Genomic DNA, 19,553 nt, shown 5'->3' with positions numbered 1-19,553 from the left:
TCTAAGAATTTGTCGCCGAATTTCATTTTCTTACAAAAGTGCCCCTGTTTTTAATAGTATTTTTAAAAAACGGGCTTTCATTCATCAAAGTTTACCTTCACTTTAAATGGTTTCTGTAATATTTCATTCTATGTTTTTTTCTAAAATGTTGAATGTTATATAATTTGGTTATACCAAAAATGCTTTTGTAATCAGGTTTATGTTTTGTAGTGAGGTTTTTATAGATTATTATTATTACTGCTAATACCAGTACTACCATTACTATTTTCAAGGGGAAAAAAGATTTGTGAATTGAAGTTTCATAGCAATAATACAATTCTAATCTAAATTGATGCTTGTAAAGTGGTTGCTTTTTCAAAGCTGCATTAATATGGACGATTCAATAAAAAATAAACTAATTTTATATCTGATGTATAATATATATCCCCAATTGAGCACTGTGCTGCAAAATATCTGCTACTAAAAGGAATGTTGTTAAAGCATTTAACGGGCAAGTCACTGGGTTTTGCAAATCCAGAGCAGTCCAGCGAATACACCTCTTAAAACTCCTCTGCATTTATTTAGGGCTCGTTTTCATTGAGCCGTAATTCGGTTTGCGTGCGCTCGCAAACCCTTAAATATGCTGTCGGAAGCAATATCGTTCACCGACTGCTTCCAACGGCCCATTATAGCTCAATTTTGGCAACTGGGCTCCGGCTGCTGAAAACATTATCATGTCCCATACAAAGTATTAGAAGCTGCTAATCTTTAAATTATACCCAGTTTCCAATGCCCGCGCAAACCGTTATTACACTGTCGGAGGCTGTCGATACAGTAACAAAAATTACACCCAGCTCAACTAGGTGTAAAATAGAAAAAAGGTGCTTTATGAGACCTTTTTCTCATTGAAATCTAACCCGACACGTTAATCCCCCCCACATTGCAACTTATAATAAATGTATTAACCTCTAAACCACCATGCCTCACAACGCAAACTAGCAATTAAAACTATTAACCCCTAATCCGCCATGCCCCCACAACGCAAACTAGTTATTAAAACTTAACTCCTTATCCGCCATGCCCCACAACGCAAACTAGCTATTAAGACTATTAACCCCTAATCCGCCATGTCCCCACAACGCATATAACTAATGACTAAGCCCCCTAACCTAACAACCCCTAAATTAACCCCATTACATTAATTTTAAAAATCCTAAATTACAATTTAATTAAAAATCTTAAAATAAAAAACCTAACGCTAAAAAATCCTAAACTACCCATTACCGCTAAAGGGGCATTTGTATGGGTATTGCCCTTAAAAGGGCATTCAGCTCTTTTACTGCCCTTAAAAGAGTATTCAGCTCTTTTTCAGTGCCCAAAATCCCTAATCTAAAAAAAAAATAACTCTAAGCCCCAAATAGGTTCTCACCGTTCCTGAAGTCCGGCGGAGACGGTCCTCTTCCAGTCGGCGGTAAAGTGTTCTTGGAGCCGGCGACATCTTCCATCTTCATCCAGGACTGAGCCGGCACGGAGCGGAGATGACTGTGGAACTGAAGACCTTGGACCGCGGAGCCATGGAGCGTGGAGGATCCTCTTTATACGATCGCCACCGCACACTGAGGATTGATTGCAAGGTAGGCATTTAAAAATGGCGTCACTTGCATTCCTAATGGCTGATTTGGATCTTCAAATTCAAATCCGCCAATAGGATGAGAGCTACTGAAATCCTATTGGCTGTTCGTACAAAGAGGACGCTCCATGGCTCTGCGGTCCAAGGTCTTCAGTTCCAAGGTCATCTTTGCTCCGTGCCAGCTTGGTTCTGGATAAAGATGGAAGATGTCGCCGGCTCCAAGAAGTCTTCACCACCGCTTGGAAGAGGACCTTCTCCGCCGGATTTCAGGAACGGTGAGTACCTATTTGGGGCTTAGAGTTAGTTTTTTTTGAGGGAGATCTGGGGGCTCCCACCCGCTTCTACTCCGGCGATCGTGTCTGTAGAGTGACAGGCATCGCCGGGGCTTCCCGTTTTGCGGTGACGTCACGCGCAATAAGGTGATGACGTCACTGCGCAACTTTTATACTTAATAATGTTAAGTATAGGAGCAGGGGCATGCTGCTTAGAAGCCCGTATCTCGGGCATTTAAGCAGCTACAGACCCACAAGATCCACCATTGGAAAGGTAATCGCCCAACCTTTCCAACAGTGTAAGTTAAAAAAGTAAAAAAAAAAATTAAAAAAATCTTAGCACCCAGGTGGGAAAGTGCTTAGCACTCAAAGGGTTAAGGTAAAAGAGCTGTTTAACTTAGGGCAATGCCATACAAAAGGCCCTTTTAAGGGTTATTGGTAGTTTAGTATTAGATTAGGGAGTGTTTTTATTTTGGGGGGCTTTTTTTGAAAAGGGATCATAGGGATTAGGTTTAATTTTTTATTTTGAATAATTTGGTTTATTTTATGTAATGCTAGACTTTTTTATTTTTTGTAATTTTAGATTAATTTAAATTTAGTTTTATTTATTTTTAAAGTAATGCTAATTTTTTTATTTTAATTTTAACTTAGTATTTTTTAATTTAGGTAATTGGGGTCAATTTAGGGGGTGTTAGGGGGCTAAGTGATTTAATTTATTTGCGTTGTGGGTGGTTGGCGGTTTAGGAGTTAAAGGGACATGAAACCCAATTTTTTTCTTTCATGATTTAGAAAGAGCATGTCATTTTAAACAACTTTCTAATTTACTTCTATTATCTAATTTGCTTCATTCTCTTGATATCACTTGCTGAAAAGCATATCTAGATATGCTCAGTAGCTGCTGATTGGTTGCTGCACATAAAGGCCTTGTGTGATTGGCTCACTCATGTACATTGTTATTTCTTCAACAAAGGATATCTAAAGAATTGAGCAAATTAGATAATAGAAGTAAATTGGAAAGTTGTTTAAAATTACATGCCCTATCTGAATCATAAGTTTAATTTTGACTAGACTGTCCCTTTAATTAATTAATTAGGTTAATTGTGTTGTGGGTGTTTGGCGGTTTAGGGATTAATATATTAGGTTAATTGTGATGTGGGTTAAAGGCGGATTAGGAGTTTATAGTTTAAATAGATACTTTGCAATATGGGGATTGGCGGATTAGGTGTTAATACATTAGTTATTGCGGTGGGGGTTGCGGTTGAGAGGTAGATATTGCGCATGTGTTAGGTGTTTGATTTTATTTTAACAGCGAGCGACAGGTAAAATATACGTGCCACACTTGTATGTAGCGCCGTATATGCGATCGAGTGTAGTGTAAGGTCGGGGGATACCATAGTAACCTCTTAATGTTTTAGAATTCTGGCATTGGGTGGAAGTGTTAACACAACGCTAACACCTACACGAAAAGAACGACCGCACGCAAAGCGGAAATTATTTCAATGGGAACCTGGTACTCAAATAGAGCCGTAAATTACTTTTAGCTGTTGGCCTCTTCGGTAGCTTACGGCTCCAATTTTAACGGCTCAATGGAAACGAGCCCTCAGTCACCTTTGCTGGGGCCAAACATTGCTGAGATGTAAATGAGCTTGTGCAGTACTCTAAGCAGTCACTGTGTAGCATGTAGCAGGGTCAGTCAAGATGCAGAATATTGGAGTATACAGTATGTAATTTAGCCTGCCTAAGGGCTATAGAAACAAACACATAAATGATTGGAAACCAGACAAATAATTAATTAATTTAATTACCTTGTATTATACTGTGTTTTTCACAGGAGATCTCAGTTTTTAGTATAATAACAGTTTTACAGGACTTAAAGTTTCATGAATAGAGTAGTGCAGTAATAAAATGCTCTAATACTGATGTCTCGTATAATAGTGCTTTTTCGCATGTGTGATAGAAATGTTTAGAGTTGAAAGTCCCTTTAAGAGATCACAACTAGATTTTTGTTCACCTTTGTCCCCCTTTCTGTCCCACAGATAACAGTGACCTGATTGCCTGTACAGTGATAACAAAAGATGGGGGTCAGATGCAAAGATTCCTGGCTGTTGATATCTATCAGATGAGTTTGGTTGAACCAGACAGCAAGCGCCTCGGCTGGGGTGTTGTCAAGTTTGCAGGATTACTACAGGTAATTACATTGTGATTATGCAAAGGTTAAATACATAGTAGAAGAACCACCCACTGACAGCAGGCAAGTTATCTAGCTACACAATCTGATCTCCCTAAGTATTTTATTTTTTTTTGCTTGTTTTCTTTTTTATTTGTTTTCTTTTTTTTCTCTTTTTTTTCTTCTTCTTCTTTTCCCCCTGAATGGTTCACTTCACGTTTTTCTTTCTGTCCTAATCTACTTATCCTTCACTTCCGCTGGAGAATAGTGTTTCTATTAACCAAACACTAAAGATGGTTCTTGTCAAATAAGCTTTTTAATACATTCTACTAGTTATTTTATTATAGAGAGTTCTATCTCACTGTGCCAGTTTGTAGCCATTAGTCAAGGTGGGTCTTAAAGGGACATTGTATTGTAATATTTTTTCCCATTTACTTTGTTCACAATTATCAATTTTAACTGCTGTAGTCTATTAAATTGTTTACAAATAGCTCATTTAACTTTATTTTGCTATTTCAAAGAGTTGGTGTTGCCTATTCAAATCCTCACATACTGAAAATATGAATACTGAATCATCTATAGAAAAGCTATGCAAACAAGAGATGACAGCTCTAATGATCCTCTCAGTGGGGTGGGATATAATGATATTAAAATTGCTCTCTCCTTTGTGTATACAGAAAGAGGTTTGATAAGAATTTGTGTATGTAGGGAAAGATAAGATACGGGAGCCTGGTTATCTTGCAAGCTCACCCCATTTAAATGGTTTGTGGTTTCAATTAGTAAAATCATCTATTCCATATACAAAAATAAACTAACAGAACAATGTCCTATTCATTTAATACTCGGCAGCTGGGATAAAAAAACATTTTTCTAGTACAATAACGTTTTAAATACTGTTTTGGCCATACAATAAATATGATTATCCTTAAAGGGACATAAAAGTCACATTTTTTATTTCATGATTTGCAGTTTTAAATAACTTTCCAGTTTACATCTATTGTCTAATGGGCTTCATTATCTTAATATCCTTTGTTGAAAATGCATATCAAAATAGATACAGTAGCTGCTGATTTGTGGATGCACATAGATGCCTCGTGATTGATATTTCTTCAACAAAGGATATCTGAAGAATGAAGCAAATTAAATAACAGAAGTAAATTGGAATATTATTTAAAATTGTATTCTCTATCTGAATCATGAAGGAAAATGTTTGGGTTTCATGACCCTTTAAACACAAAATCACTTACAAAATGCCCCTGAAATAATTGTCAATATCTAAGTGTCTAGTTTATTGTCTAACAGTTCTTTAACTTGAGCCAATGTTCTTTTAAGACTATTTAAACAAATATAAAACCAATGGGAATTCTTCCTTGTTCACAGGATATGCAGGTAACCGGAGTAGAAGATGACAGCAGAGCCTTAAATATTACGATCCACAAACCAGCTTCAAGTCCCCACTCCAAGCCGTCCCCCATCCTCCAGGCCACATTCATATTCTCAGATCACATCCGTTGTATCATAGCAAAGCAGCGGCTGGCAAAAGGACGCATACAGGCACGGCGCATGAAAATGCAGAGGATATCAGGTACAAGACTTTTTTGTTTCTTTTAACCCTGACTTGGAAACCAGAGTCATGTCAGCAAACATAGAAGCAGTAGAACCTAGTTTTTCTGCCTCCCAGCAGCCGTCCCCAGAGTTATTCTTTACTGCCGTCTCCATTGTCCATATGTATTTGGTCATTTAGAGGTCAAATGTCCTCAAACCAGGTCTCAACTCAACATAAGAAAGCTGTGCAGTACACACCAAAATGTCTATAAACGTTCGCTGGGTGATTTTGTTTATTTTATGCCAGGGTTGTCTGAGTTTTTTTATTTTTTTACGAGGGGCTTGGTTGGGTTTATTGAACCGCATTTATATCATTTGAATTTTACATCAACCCTCTTCCCTGCACAGGAGAACAGCAGTAATGCAGGGATTAGAGAAAAGCATTCCAGTGCGACAGAGGGGGGATTTAGCGCAGAGCTGGTCACCCTGCAAGTACATAGAGTAAATCAGTGCTGACAGCAATGTGACACATTCATTCTAACTGTGGGACAATGAGGGCTCACGCACCACTGAAGCTGTTATGTCTAGGGGACCACTGGTTTCTGCTTTTCACCCTTTGAAATCTGGGCCTACCTGTTTTGTTGTGGTGTCTGCAGATTCTTTTTGCCAGAGCTGGAAGCTGCTTTGGGACAATGTGGGCTATAGAGGTTTTTATCATTTCTGTATTATTTTATTTTGTAGCTGCACATTTCTGACACATCAGCAGCTTTCAGAGGAAGTAGACTTTCTGATTGGTCAAAGCCACTTGACATGGCTATGGCAAACATGTCCCTTCCAAGGTCCTCCCACACATTTTTGTAAGTTGACTGGGCCATGATTGGCTACCTGTTCCAATTGATATAATCACTGTGCTGATAGCAGATCCATTACTATATGTAACTTGGCTTATATAGATATTCCAGCACCTATGTAATGTATCGGTAGCACGCGTCAGAGTCAGCACCAAGAACCAAAACCCCTAACGATTCACAAATGCAGCCGCACTCCTTAAATCTCAGCTGACTTTATTACATCTTCAAGAGCTCTGCTGCATTTGTGATGAGATAACTTGATGCTATGCCCATCTAAAGACTGGTGATGTGTGGCCCTGGAATATACCAAGATAGGTTTTGGTGGACATTTGGACCCCTATCTACTATCTAATTTGCATTCTTATCCTGATATCATTTGTTGAAAAACATACCTAAGTCAGCTCAGGATCAGTAATGCATTTCTGCGAGCTAGCTGCTGATTGGTGGCTGAACATATGTTTCTTCTCATTGGCTCATCTAATGTGCTCAGCTAGCTCCCAGTAGTGCATTGCTGCTCCTACAATACAGGATACCAAGAGAATGAAGTGAATTTGAGAGTAGAAGTAAATTAGAAATTTGTTTAAAATGGAATGCTCTAACTATGAAAGGAAATGTTCGGGTTTTTTACGTCGCTTTAACAATAACTTAAAAATCCCTATCTCATGCACTGCCTTGTTTACTCACTTTTTACCATCTGGTGAACAATGTGTTGAATGTTATTAAAAATACATTTCTACTTAAAATCTAATATGAGCCCGGAAGCCATGATGCCTTTTATTTTTATTCCATAACTTGCATGGAAGTCAGGTGATTAGTGAACATTGAGATTTCAACATCAGTTTGTGCCAGCAAATGTGACTTTAAAATTTGTTCCCAAAATAGGAGATTATCTTTTATACATCATTGTGTTTCACTTCTGTCTTCATAATTTTAGAACATTTTGTTCACTAGGTTGATGACTACAGTGATAGTTTTTTTTACTGTGTGACAAAAAGACACTACGTATAGCATTACAAGGTCATTTTTTGTTGCTAAACACAAATATAACAGAAAAAAATATCCTCGAATTATATACTAAAGCTTATAAAATGTATGTGTATATGTATATATATATAGGTGGCCCTCGTTTTACAACGGTTCATTTTACACCGTTTCAGAATAACAACCTTTTTTTCCAGTCATGTGACTGCTATTGAAAAGCATTGAGAAACAGTGCATTTATTAAAATAGCCAGTAGGTGGAGTTGACCGCTTGTGTTGCAGCAAAGCCAAGCAAGCTGAAATTAATCAGTTTAACCAGACCTGAGCTACCGAGCAGATTTCAAAGGAACAAGATCTTCCTGTCTATAAATCAGTCCAGATTTAAGAAATGTTTGCAGAAAAATGCAAGTAAAGTTTGTGTTGTGTGATTATTTTATTAGGTTTATAATGCTGTTTAGCAAATGTTTTTGTTCATTTAACTTAGTTTAATTATATATTCTGTGTTGTGTGATTATTTTATTAGGTTTATAATGCTGTTTAGCATTTAAAGTCTTCATTTCAAAGCTTTAAAAATAATGTATTAGGTGTTACTTATGACAATGTTTGAGAGGGGCCTGGAACCTATCTCCCTCACTTCCCATTGACTTACATTATAAACTGGGTTTCAATTTACAACAGTTTCGATTTACAACCATTCCTTCTGGAACCTAACCCTGGCGAAAACTGAGGGCTACCTTATATATATATATATATATATATATATATATATATATATATATATATATATATATATTTTCTATATAATTAGATATTTTAAATGACGGCTTAAAAATTAAGTTTATTGCTCTTCAGGATAAGGATAGATTAACCCGTTCAGGACGGAGGTAACCGTTGAAGTTCAGACCTTAAGCAAAAAAGGAAAGAGGAAGTCACGTGATCATCACTGCCATCACGTGACTCCAAACAGCGCTGATAGGCTCCTGGGGAACTAGGCACGCCCCCCAGTTGGATCCACCAGAGTTTCTAAAGGAGGGGGTCAGAATGCAGTAAAAGTTAGGACGTTCCATGCCGTCCTAGAGGCGTTCAAACCCAGCACTTTTAAAATGTGACGCAATGTCCTAACGGCGTCTAGGAGTCAGTATCTATATTTATAGCAAGTATAACAATAGATGTAAACAAATGTTAGAGATGGATAATATAAGTTTTAATACAATCTTTAATAAGATGATGACAGTAAATCTTACCAGGGATCTTCCTTATTTGCACAAACGTTTTTACAGTCTCACAGAACTCCTTATTTATCTGCTCTTAGAATATATTATTTTTTACATGTAAACTCTTCATTTAACGCATGTTATATTGTACTCTTGTACTCTTATTTAGTTAATAATGATGATGTAACTGTAAATGTCTTTACTCCCACTGGCCCTTAAATGGGAAATAGAATTCACGTGTTTGAAGAAAGTTGTTGAATGTATTAAACTAGACCGTGTGAATAAATATGATTTGTATGAGGAATTTTGTTTCACCAAACTGTAAAATAAAGTGTGTTTCTCAGTAGCTACTGTATCATTTGTCAGTTTCCTGCATGAAATGTGTTTATTCCGTAGTTGGAAAGCCTTGTGAGTCCCCGAGCTATCACATGTGGGGCTAATTAAACCTACAAATCGGATTGAGAAGTAAACAGGAGTTCAGCCAGGAAGTGAAATTCTTCTAGTGCGGAGATGCCACCAGCCTCCCATGTAAAATATGGGCATGTCCACCAATACCCTGGTCTACAGTGTGCTGCTCCTTTCAGATCCTTAACACTGTAGAACAGGGATGGGGAACCTAGGCCCTCCAGGTGTTTCAGAACTACATGCTCAATTGGACTTCAGAGTGTCTAAGCATCATGGGTAATGTAGTTCTGAAACATCAGGAGTGCCATGTTCCCCATCCCTGCTGTAGAGGTAGACAAAGGTGCTGACAGATAGGTACCATACAAGTTCATGGGCCCGCTGGCTGTTAGCATGATCATGTACTCGTGTTTCACATAGCCTGAGGACATACTCATATACACCATTAACACTACAGTAAGTTTTGGACACTTTTAAAAAAAAATCACAATTTACCACTGTTGTCTTTAGCACAAACCGGAGCCCGGTCTTTATATTCAGCAGGCTGTCAGGCAATCAGGAATATTTTTAGACCGGTGGGAAGCAATTTTGTTACTTTCATGTATATTCTGCTCTGTAGAGCTCAGGGGTTAACATTTGGTGCCACAATAGCACACTCTCCACCTCACAGACAGGTGGCCATCTATGCTGACACGCATCTAACACTTGTTGAAAAACAGTTCTGATATAAAGTCCTGCAAGCTTTTGTAAGTAAAATGTATAAAGAGTCAGGACTGTTGGTATTGTGCAATAATGGAATCTTTCACTTGTGCAGGCAGTATGGTTAATTGTATCACGTATATGATGTGTGTCAAGGTCAATACTGCTGCTTAGTTCTGTGCTGAAAGACGCTAAAGTGTTTAGAGTAGTGATTACTAGTCTACACTATAATTGTGCTATAAGTCACAACAACACTCACTATGTCCGATATGTATCAGTGCTGCTTGTATAGTGTCCAGGTACACTTGTCATGAAGCTCCCAGGCAGGACCGGTGCTAGGATTTTTGGCCACACAGGCTCTTAAAGAGCCTCACCTCCAAGTGGTGAAATAACCAACTGTCAGAAATGAGCCATTAGGTAAAAAGTACAAATTTGCTTTTATTCGGTAATGACGGTAACTATACAGATATGTATAGTTGCTGGCGGTTTTCACTGGCTGTGATATAACTTTGCACGATGTTCAAATCGTTATTACTTGCATTACGGAATAAAAGCTAATTTTTACTTTTTTCCTGCTTGGGCTATTCCTAACAGCTGGTTATTTCACCACTTGGTGGTGAGAAATTTTGTGCTGACACGCATCTAATATTCCTGTGGACATTTGGAGCGACAAGCACCCTTTATGCATTTTAACCCATTCTTGTATGAATCTGTAATTTTTTACATTTTAAAAGACATTTTCCTTCTGAAAGAGACAGTACACATTTTATTCTGTCTTCCTTTTTATGTTCTGTTTGCTTTTTAAGCATTTGTTGCTTTGTGTCCCCCACTCAGGTATGCCACTTATGTCTAATGCTAGACAGAGTTGCATTTGCAGCAGAGTGCTCAAGGATTTACTTCCCACCAGGGTCATCTTTAAGACAGCTCTATTGACCTGTCACCTAACCTAAAACAATATATTCAGTCTGCAATTTCAGAACTGATGTATGACATGACTCCAACAGATCCTTCATGGGCCACAGGCTTAGGGACATCCCTAATGAGTGGCCAATCTAGGTACCCTGTGCAATCCAGGACCACAATGGAATCAGAATCCTCCTCTACTGAATTCAATTATTCAGAAACTCAGGACCCCCTGCTGATGAATAGCAGGTGTCCTTTCATTTTAGGTTGGAGCAGATACATACTCTCTTAAGGGAAGTTTTAAAAGCCTCAACAAACATATAATATTTTATAAAGATTGCTATGTTCTTTAAGGTAGTTCCCTAAAAAATGATTTACCTTCCCTGTTCCTGATTCGGGTTTGTGACCTAATCACTAAGAAATGGGACAGGTACTTTTGTTCCCTTTGCCAAATTCAAGAACATGTTTCCTTTACCCTCTGTAAAACTTGAGGCATGGAAGACTATTCCAAAAGTGAATGCTGCTGTCTCCTGTTTGGCTAGGTGGACTACCATTCATTTAGAGGACAGTACCTCTTTCAATAATCCAATGGACAGAAAGCTTCAAAGCCTTCGCAGAAAATCTTTTCAGCTGGTTATGTTTTGTCCAGCTGTAATTGTAGCATGCATGTCTGCAGTTACTGCAGTCTTGTGTGACAACATTTCTGACCCTCTTTCCCAAGAAGAATCCCTTGAAGAAATACAGGATTGCTCAAGGTTGCTCAATTCTGTAAACAGTTTAATTTATGATGTTGTGGTTAAAATAACTTGTATTAATGGGAAATGTGCTACTATGACTATTCTGGCTAGAAGAGCCTTATAGTCTGCTGATATGATATGAGACTGTTGCAACATTGGAATGGCGATTACAATTATCTGTTTTAGAAGATATCTTTAGATCTCAAGACAAGACAATCCCTAACTTGGTGGCAGGCTCACCAATCTCTGGTTTAGGGGGTCTCCTTTCTTTATCCAACTTTTGTGGTGATTATCACAGATGACAGCTTGTTGTGTTGGGTTGCACTTTGGGGTTCATGGACAGCACATGGAGTTTGGTCTCCTTGTGAGGCAAGGTTACAAATCAACATCTTTCTGAGCTTTCAGTCAGACAATGTCATTGCTGTGGCTTACATTAATAACCAAGGCGGTAACCAAAGCATCTTAGTGATGAAAAAGGTAGCCCGTTTTCTGACTTGGGCAGAATGTCATTGCATAATTTCAGCGATCCACATCCCATATATAGATAATGGTCCCTGAATCAGGAGGTATTCGACCAGATTTGAGTTGTTGGGGCTCACTAGACATAGACCCATGGCTACTTGCTTGTATCACAAGCTTCCCCAGTATTGTGCAAGATCTCTAGATCCTCAAGCGACTCAAATAGATGCTGTAGTGGTTTTCTAGTTGTTCATTCTGGTTTACATCTTTCCTCCTTTTGTGTTTCTATCCAGGTTAATAATAGCCAGGATAAAACAGGAAAAGCCTTTGTGATTCTGATTGCTCAGACATGGCCTCTCAGGACTTGATATGCAGATCTAATACAGATGTTCTCAGGAAGGATCTTCTCTCTCAAAGTCCCTTTTTCATCCAGACCTCAAATCTCTCAATTTGACTGTATGGGGATTGAAGTCTAATCTTGTCTGAGAGAGGTTTCTCGGATCAAGTGATAGACACCTTGATTCAGGCCAGAAAGCCCATTACCAGTCACATTTATCCCAATGTCTGGAAAATGTTCCTTTCCTAAGCATTATCATTGGAACTCTTTTAGAATTCCATATTTGCACGATGGTCTGGAAAAGAGTTTATCAGCCAGTTCCCTCAAAGGCCAAATCTCAGCCTTATTGGTTTTTTTTAGAAAAAAAATTCTAGACCCCCTAAGATTCAAGCCTTTGATCAGGATAAAACTGGTTATCATACCAGCTTTTCTTCCAAGGAACTTTAACCTGGTTTTAGGAGTTCTTCAGGCTCAGCAATTTGAACCTATGCATTGTCTGGATATTCAACTGTTGTCTTGGAAAGTTTTTTCTCTTGGCCATATTCTAGGCCAAAAGGATATCTGAACTTTCTGCTCCCTCCTGGGTTTCAAGAAAAAAAGAGTAAAAACTATTTAAATTTATTTTGAAACTAAGTTGAAATGCATTGTGTGTGTGTTTGCGTGTGCCACAGTAATATTAAAAAATAAAATGTTATCTTTCAGATTCAAGAAACAAACACATCTGATATATTAAATATATTTCTTTCATGTAATTAACAAGAGTCCATGAGCTAGTGACGTATGGGATATACATTCCTACCAGGAGGGGCAAAGTTTCCCAAACCTTAAAATGCCTATAAATACACCCCTCACCACACCCACAAATCAGTTTTTACAAACTTTGCCTCCAAGGGAGGTGGTGAAGTAAGTTTGTGCTAGATTCTACGTTGATATGCGCTCCGCAGCAAGTTGGAGCCCGGTTTTCCTCTCAGCGTGCAGTGAATGTCAGAGGGATGTGAAGAGAGTATTGCCTATTGAATGCAGTGATCTCCTTCTACGGGGTCTATTTCATAAGGTTCTCTGTTATCGGTCGTAGAGATTCATCTCTTACCTCCCTTTTCAGATCGACGATATACTCTTATATTTACCATTTCCTCTACTGATTCTCGTTTCAGTACTGGTTTGGCTTTCTACAAACATGTAGATGAGTGTCCTGGGGTAAGTAAGTCTTATTTTCTGTGACACTCTAAGCTATGGTTGGGCACTTTATTTATAAAGTTCTAAATATATGTATTCAAACATTTATTTGCCTTGACTCAGAATGTTCAACTTTCCTTATTTCCAGACAGTCAGTTTCATATTTGGGATTATGCATTGAATTATCATATTTTTTCTTACTTCAAAAATTTGACTTTTTTCCCTGTGGGCTGTTAGGCTCGCGGGGGCTGAAAATGCTTCATTTTATTGCGTCATTCTTGGCGCGGACTTTTTTGGCGCAAAAATTATTTTCCGTTTCCGGCGTCATACGTGTCGCCGGAAGTTGCGTCATTTTTTGACGTTATTTTGCGCCAAAAATGTCGGCGTTCCGGATGTGGCGTCATTTTTGGCGCCAAAAGCATTTAGGCGCCAAATAATGTGGGCGTCTTATTTGGCGCTAAAAAATATGGGCGTCGCTTTTGTCTCCACATTATTTCAGTCTCATTTTTCATTTGCTTCTGGTTGCTAGAAGCTTGATGTTTGGCATTTTTTCCCATTCCTGAAACTGTCTTATAAGGAATTTGATCTATTTTGCTTTATATGTTGTTTTTTCTCTTACATATTGCAAGATGTCTCACGTTGCATCTGAGCCAGAAGATACTACAGGAAAACCACTGCCTGCTGGATCTACCAAAGCTAAGTGTATCTGCTGTAAACTTTTGGTAGCTATTCCTCCAGCTGTTGTTTGTAATAATTGTCATGACAAACTTGTTAAAGCAGATAATATTTCCTTTAGTGATGTACCATTGCCTGTTGCAGTTCCCTCAACATCTAAGGTGCAGAATGTTCCTGATAACATAAGAGATTTTGTTTCTGAATCCATAAAGAAGGTTTTGTCTGTTATTTCTCCTTCTAGTAAACGTAAAAAGTCTTTTAAATCTTCTCTCTCTACAGATGAATTTTTAAATGAACACCATCATTCTGATTCTTTGGACTCTTCTGGTTCAGAGGATTCTATCACAGAGATTGATGCTGATAAATCTTCATATTTATTTAAGATGGAATTTATTCGCTCTTTACTTAAAGAAGTACTAATTGCTTTAGAAATAGAGGATTCTAGTCCTCTTGATACTAATTCTATACGTTTGGATAAGGTTTTTAAAGCTCCTGCGGTTATTCCAGAAGTCTTTCCTGTTCCTAATGCTATTTCTGCAGTAATTTCCAAGGAATGGGATAAATTGGGTAATTCATTTACTCCTTCTAAACGTTTTAAGCAATTATATCCTGTTCCGCCTGACAGGTTAGAATTTTGGGACAAAATCCCTAAAGTTGATGGGGCTATTTCTACCCTTGCTAAACGTACTACCATTCCTACGTCAGATGGTACCTCGTTTAAGGATCCTTTAGATAGGAAAATTGAATCTTTTCTAAGAAAAGCTTATCTATGTTCAGGTAATCTTCTTAGACCTGCTATATCATTGGCTGATGTTGCTGCAGCTTCAACTTTTTGGTTGGAAACTCTAGCGCAACAAGTAACAAATCGTGATTCTCATGATATTATTATTCTTCTCCAGCATGCTAATAATTTCATCTGTGATGCCATTTTTGATATTATTAGAGTTGATGTTAGGTTTATGTCTCTGGCTATCTTAGCCAGAAGAGCTTTATGGCTTAAGACCTGGAATGCTGATATGGCTTCTAAATCAACTCTACTTTCCATTTCTTTCCAGGGAAACAAATTATTTGGTTCTCAGTTGGATTCTATTATTTCAACTGTTACTGGTGGGAAAGGAACTTTTTTACCACAGGATAAAAAGTCTAAAGGTAAAAACAGGGCTAACAATCGTTTTCGTTCCTTTCGTTTCAACAAAGAACAAAAGCCTGATCCTTCGTCCTCAGGAGCAGTTTCAGTTTGGAAACCATCTCCAGTCTGGAATAAATCCAAGCCTGCTAGAAAGGCAAAGCCTGCTTCTAAGTTCACATGAAGGTACGGCCCTCATTCCAGTTCAGCTGGTAGGGGGCAGGTTACGTTTTTTCAAAGAAATTTGGATCAATTCTGTTCACAATCTTTGGATTCAGAACATTGTTTCAGAAGGGTACAGAATTGGTTTCAAGATGAGACCTCCTGCAAAGAGATTTTTTCTTTCCCATGTCCCAGTAAATCCAGTGAAAGCTCAAGCATTTCTGAATTGTGTTTCAGATCTAGAGTTGGCTGGAGTAATTATGCCAGTTCCAGTTCCGGAACAGGGGATGGGGTTTTATTCAAATCTCTTCATTGTACCAAAGAAGGAGAATTCCTTCAGACCAGTTCTGGATCTAAAATTATTGAATCGTTATATAAGGATACCAACGTTCAAGATGGTAACTGTAAGGACTATATTGCCTTTTGTTCAGCAAGGGAATTATATGTCCACAATAGATTTACAGGATGCATATCTGCATATTCCGATTCATCCAGATCATTATCAGTTCCTGAGATTCTCTTTTCTAGACAAGCATTACCAGTTTGTGGCTCTACCATTTGGCCTTGCTACAGCTCCAAGAATTTTCACAAAGATTCTCGGTGCCCTTCTGTCTGTAATCAGAGAACAGGGTATTGTGGTATTTCCTTATTTGGACGATATCTTGGTACTTGCTCAGTCTTTACATTTAGCAGAGTCTCATACGAATCGACTTGTGTTGTTTCTTCAAGATCATGGTTGGAGGATCAATTTACCAAAAAGTTCTTTGATTCCTCAAACAAGGGTAACCTTTCTGGGTTTCCAGATAGATTCAGTGTCCATGACCCTGTCTTTAACAGACAAGAGACGTCTAAAATTGATTACAGCTTGTCGAAACCTTCAGTCTCAATCATTCCCTTCGGTAGCCTTATGCATGGAAATTCTAGGTCTTATGACTGCTGCATCGGACGCGATCCCCTTTGCTCGTTTTCACATGCGACCTCTTCAGCTCTGTATGCTGAACCAATGGTGCAGGGATTACACGAAGATATATCAATTAATATCTTTAAAACCGATTGTTCGGCACTCTCTAACGTGGTGGACAGATCACCTTCGTTTAATTCAGGGGGCTTCTTTTGTTCTTCCGACCTGGACTGTAATTTCAACAGATGCAAGTCTCACAGGTTGGGGAGCTGTGTGGGGATCTCTAACGGCACAAGGAGTTTGGGAATCTCAGGAGGTGAGATTACCGATCAATATCTTGGAACTCCGTGCAGTTTTCAGAGCTCTTCAGTTTTGGCCTCTTCTGAAGAGAGAATCGTTCATTTGTTTTCAGACAGACAATGTCACAACTGTGGCATACATCAATCATCAAGGAGGGACTCACAGTCCTCTGGCTATGAAAGAAGTATCTCGAATTTTGGTTTGGGCGGAATCCAGCTCCTGTCTAATCTCTGCGGTTCATATCCCAGGTGTAGACAATTGGGAAGCGGATTATCTCAGTCGCCAAACGTTGCATCCGGGCGAATGGTCTCTTCACCCAGAGGTATTTCTTCAGATTGTTCAAATGTGGGGGCTCCCAGAGATAGATCTGATGGCCTCTCATCTAAACAAGAAACTTCCCAGGTATCTGTCCAGATCCCGGGATCCTCAGGCGGAGGCAGTGGATGCATTATCACTTCCTTGGAAGTATCATCCTGCCTATATCTTTCCGCCTCTAGTTCTTCTTCCAAGAGTAATCTCCAAGATTCTGAGGGAATGCTCGTTTGTTCTGCTAATAGCTCCGGCATGGCCTCACAGGTTTTGGTATGCGGATCTTGTCCGGATGGCATCTTGCCAACCATGGACTCTTCCGTTAAGACCAGACCTTCTGTCACAAGGTCCTTTTTTCCATCCGGATCTGAAATCCTTAAATTTAAAGGTATGGAGATTGAACGCTTGATTCTTGGTCAAAGAGGTTTTCTCTGACTCCGTGATTAATACTATGTTACAGGCTCGTAAATCTGTATCTCGAGAGATATATTATAGAGTCTGGAAGACTTATATTTCTTGGTGTCTTTCTCATCATTTTTCCTGGCATTCTTTTAGAATACCGAGAATTTTACAGTTTCTTCAGGATGGTTTAGATAAGGGTTTGTCCGCAAGTTCTTTGAAAGGACAAATCTCCGCTCTTTCTGTTCTTTTTCACAGAAAGATTGCTATTCTTCCTGATATTCATTGTTTTGTACAAGCTTTGGTTCATATAAAACCTGTCATTAAGTCAATTTCTCCTCCTTGGAGTTTGAATTTGGTTCTGGGAGCTCTTCAAGCTCCTCCGTTTGAACCTATGCATTCATTGGACATTAAATTACTTTCTTGGAAAGTTTTGTTCCTTTTGGCCATCTCTTCTGCTAGAAGAGTTTCTGAATTATCTGCTCTTTCTTGTGAGTCTCCTTTTCTGATTTTTCATCAGGATAAGGCAGTGTTGCGAACTTCTTTTGAATTTTTACCTAAAGTTGTGAATTCCAACAACATTAGTAGAAGAAATTGTGGTTCCTTCATTATGTCCTAATCCTAAGAATTCTAAGGAGAAATCGTTGCATTCTTTGGATGTTGTTAGAGCTTTGAAATATTATGTTGAAGCTACGAAATCTTTCCGTAAGACTTCTAGTCTATTTGTTATCTTTTCCGGTTCTAGGAAAGGCCAGAAAGCTTCTGCCATTTCTTTGGCATCTTGGTTGAAATCTTTAATTCATCTTGCCTATGTTGAGTCGGGTAAAATTCCGCCTCAGAGAATTACAGCTCATTCTACTAGGTCAGTATCTACTTCCTGGGCGTTTAGGAATGAAGCTTCGGTTGACCAGATCTGCAAAGCAGCAACTTGGTCCTCTTTGCATACTTTTACTAAATTCTACCATTTTGATGTATTTTCTTCTTCTGAAGCAGTTTTTGGTAGAAAAGTACTTCAGGCAGCGGTTTCAGTTTGAATCTTCTGCTTATGTTTTTTGTTAAACTTTATTTTGGGTGTGGATTATTTCAGCAGGAATTGGCTGTCTTTATTTTATCCCTCCCTCTCTAGTGACTCTTGTGTGGAAAGATCCACATCTTGGGTAGTCATTATCCCATACGTCACTAGCTCATGGACTCTTGTTAATTACATGAAAGAAAACATAATTTCTCCAACATAGGTGTGTCCGGTCCACGGCGTCATCCTTACTTGTGGGATATTCTCTTCCCCAACAGGAAATGGCAAAGAGCCCAGCAAAGCTGGTCACATGATCCCTCCTAGGCTCCGCCTACCCCAGTCATTCTCTTTGCCGTTGTACAGGCAACATCTCCACGGAGATGGCTTAGAGTTTTTTAGTGTTTAACTGTAGTTTTTATTATTCAATCAAGAGTTTGTTATTTTAAAATAGTACTGGTATGTACTATTTACTCAGAAACAGAAAAGAGATGAAGATTTCTGTTTGTATGAGGAAAATGATTTTAGCACCGTAACTAAAATCCATGGCTGTTCCACACAGGACTGTTGAGAGCAATTAACTTCAGTTGGGGGAACAGTGTGCAGTCTCTTGCTGCTTGAGGTATGACACATTCTAACAAGACGATGTAATGCTGGAAGCTGTCATTTTTCCCTATGGGATCCGGTAAGCCATGTTTATTACGATGGTAAATAAGGGCTTCACAAGGGCTTATTAAGATTGTAGACTTTTTCTGGGCTAAATCGATTAAGTTTTAAAACATATTTAGCTTTGAGGAATCATTTTATTTTAAGGGTTAAAGCTTCCAAATTTGGTGTGCAATACTTTTAAGGCTTTAAGACACTGTGGTGAAAATTTGGTGAATTTTGTACAATTCCTTCATGTTTTTTCGCAATTGCAGTAATAAAGTGTGTTCAGTTTAAAATTTAAAGTGACAGTAACGGTTTTATTTTAAAACGTTTTTTGTACTTTATTATCAAGTTTATGCCTGTTTAACATGTCTGAACTACCAGATAGACTGTGTTCTGAATGTGGGGAAGCCAGAATTCCTGTTCATTTAAATAAATGTGATTTATGTGATAATGACAATGATGCCCAAGATGATTCCTCAAGTGAGGGGAGTAAGCATGGTACTGCATCATTCCCTCCTTCGTCTACACGAGTCTTGCCCACTCAGGAGGCCCCTAGTACATCTAGCGCGCCAATACTGCTTACTATGCAACAATTAACGGCTGTAATGGATAATTCTGTCAAAAACATTTTAGCCAAAATGAACCCTTGTCAGCGTAAGCGTGGCTGCTC

The 19,553-nt window shown here is 38.6% G+C and overlaps 1 protein-coding gene across 1 annotated transcript in view; it reads left to right on the top strand.

Annotated features, from left to right (window-relative positions):
- The window catches only part of CLEC16A (C-type lectin domain containing 16A), a 641,924-nt gene that overhangs the window by 382,681 nt on the left and 239,690 nt on the right, over window positions 1-19,553 (top strand). Inside the window, exons 13-14 of the mRNA XM_053694266.1 lie at window positions 3,918-4,069; window positions 5,429-5,633. Of these exons, the coding sequence (XP_053550241.1) occupies window positions 3,918-4,069; window positions 5,429-5,633 (357 nt within the window). The remainder of the gene's footprint in view (window positions 1-3,917; window positions 4,070-5,428; window positions 5,634-19,553) is intronic.

The sequence above is a fragment of the Bombina bombina genome, chromosome 11 (assembly GCF_027579735.1).
Source record: "Bombina bombina isolate aBomBom1 chromosome 11, aBomBom1.pri, whole genome shotgun sequence".
NCBI lineage: Eukaryota > Metazoa > Chordata > Amphibia > Anura > Bombinatoridae > Bombina > Bombina bombina.
Note: the sequence above shows the minus strand (reverse complement) of the source record. Positions and strands in the feature narration are given on the sequence as shown.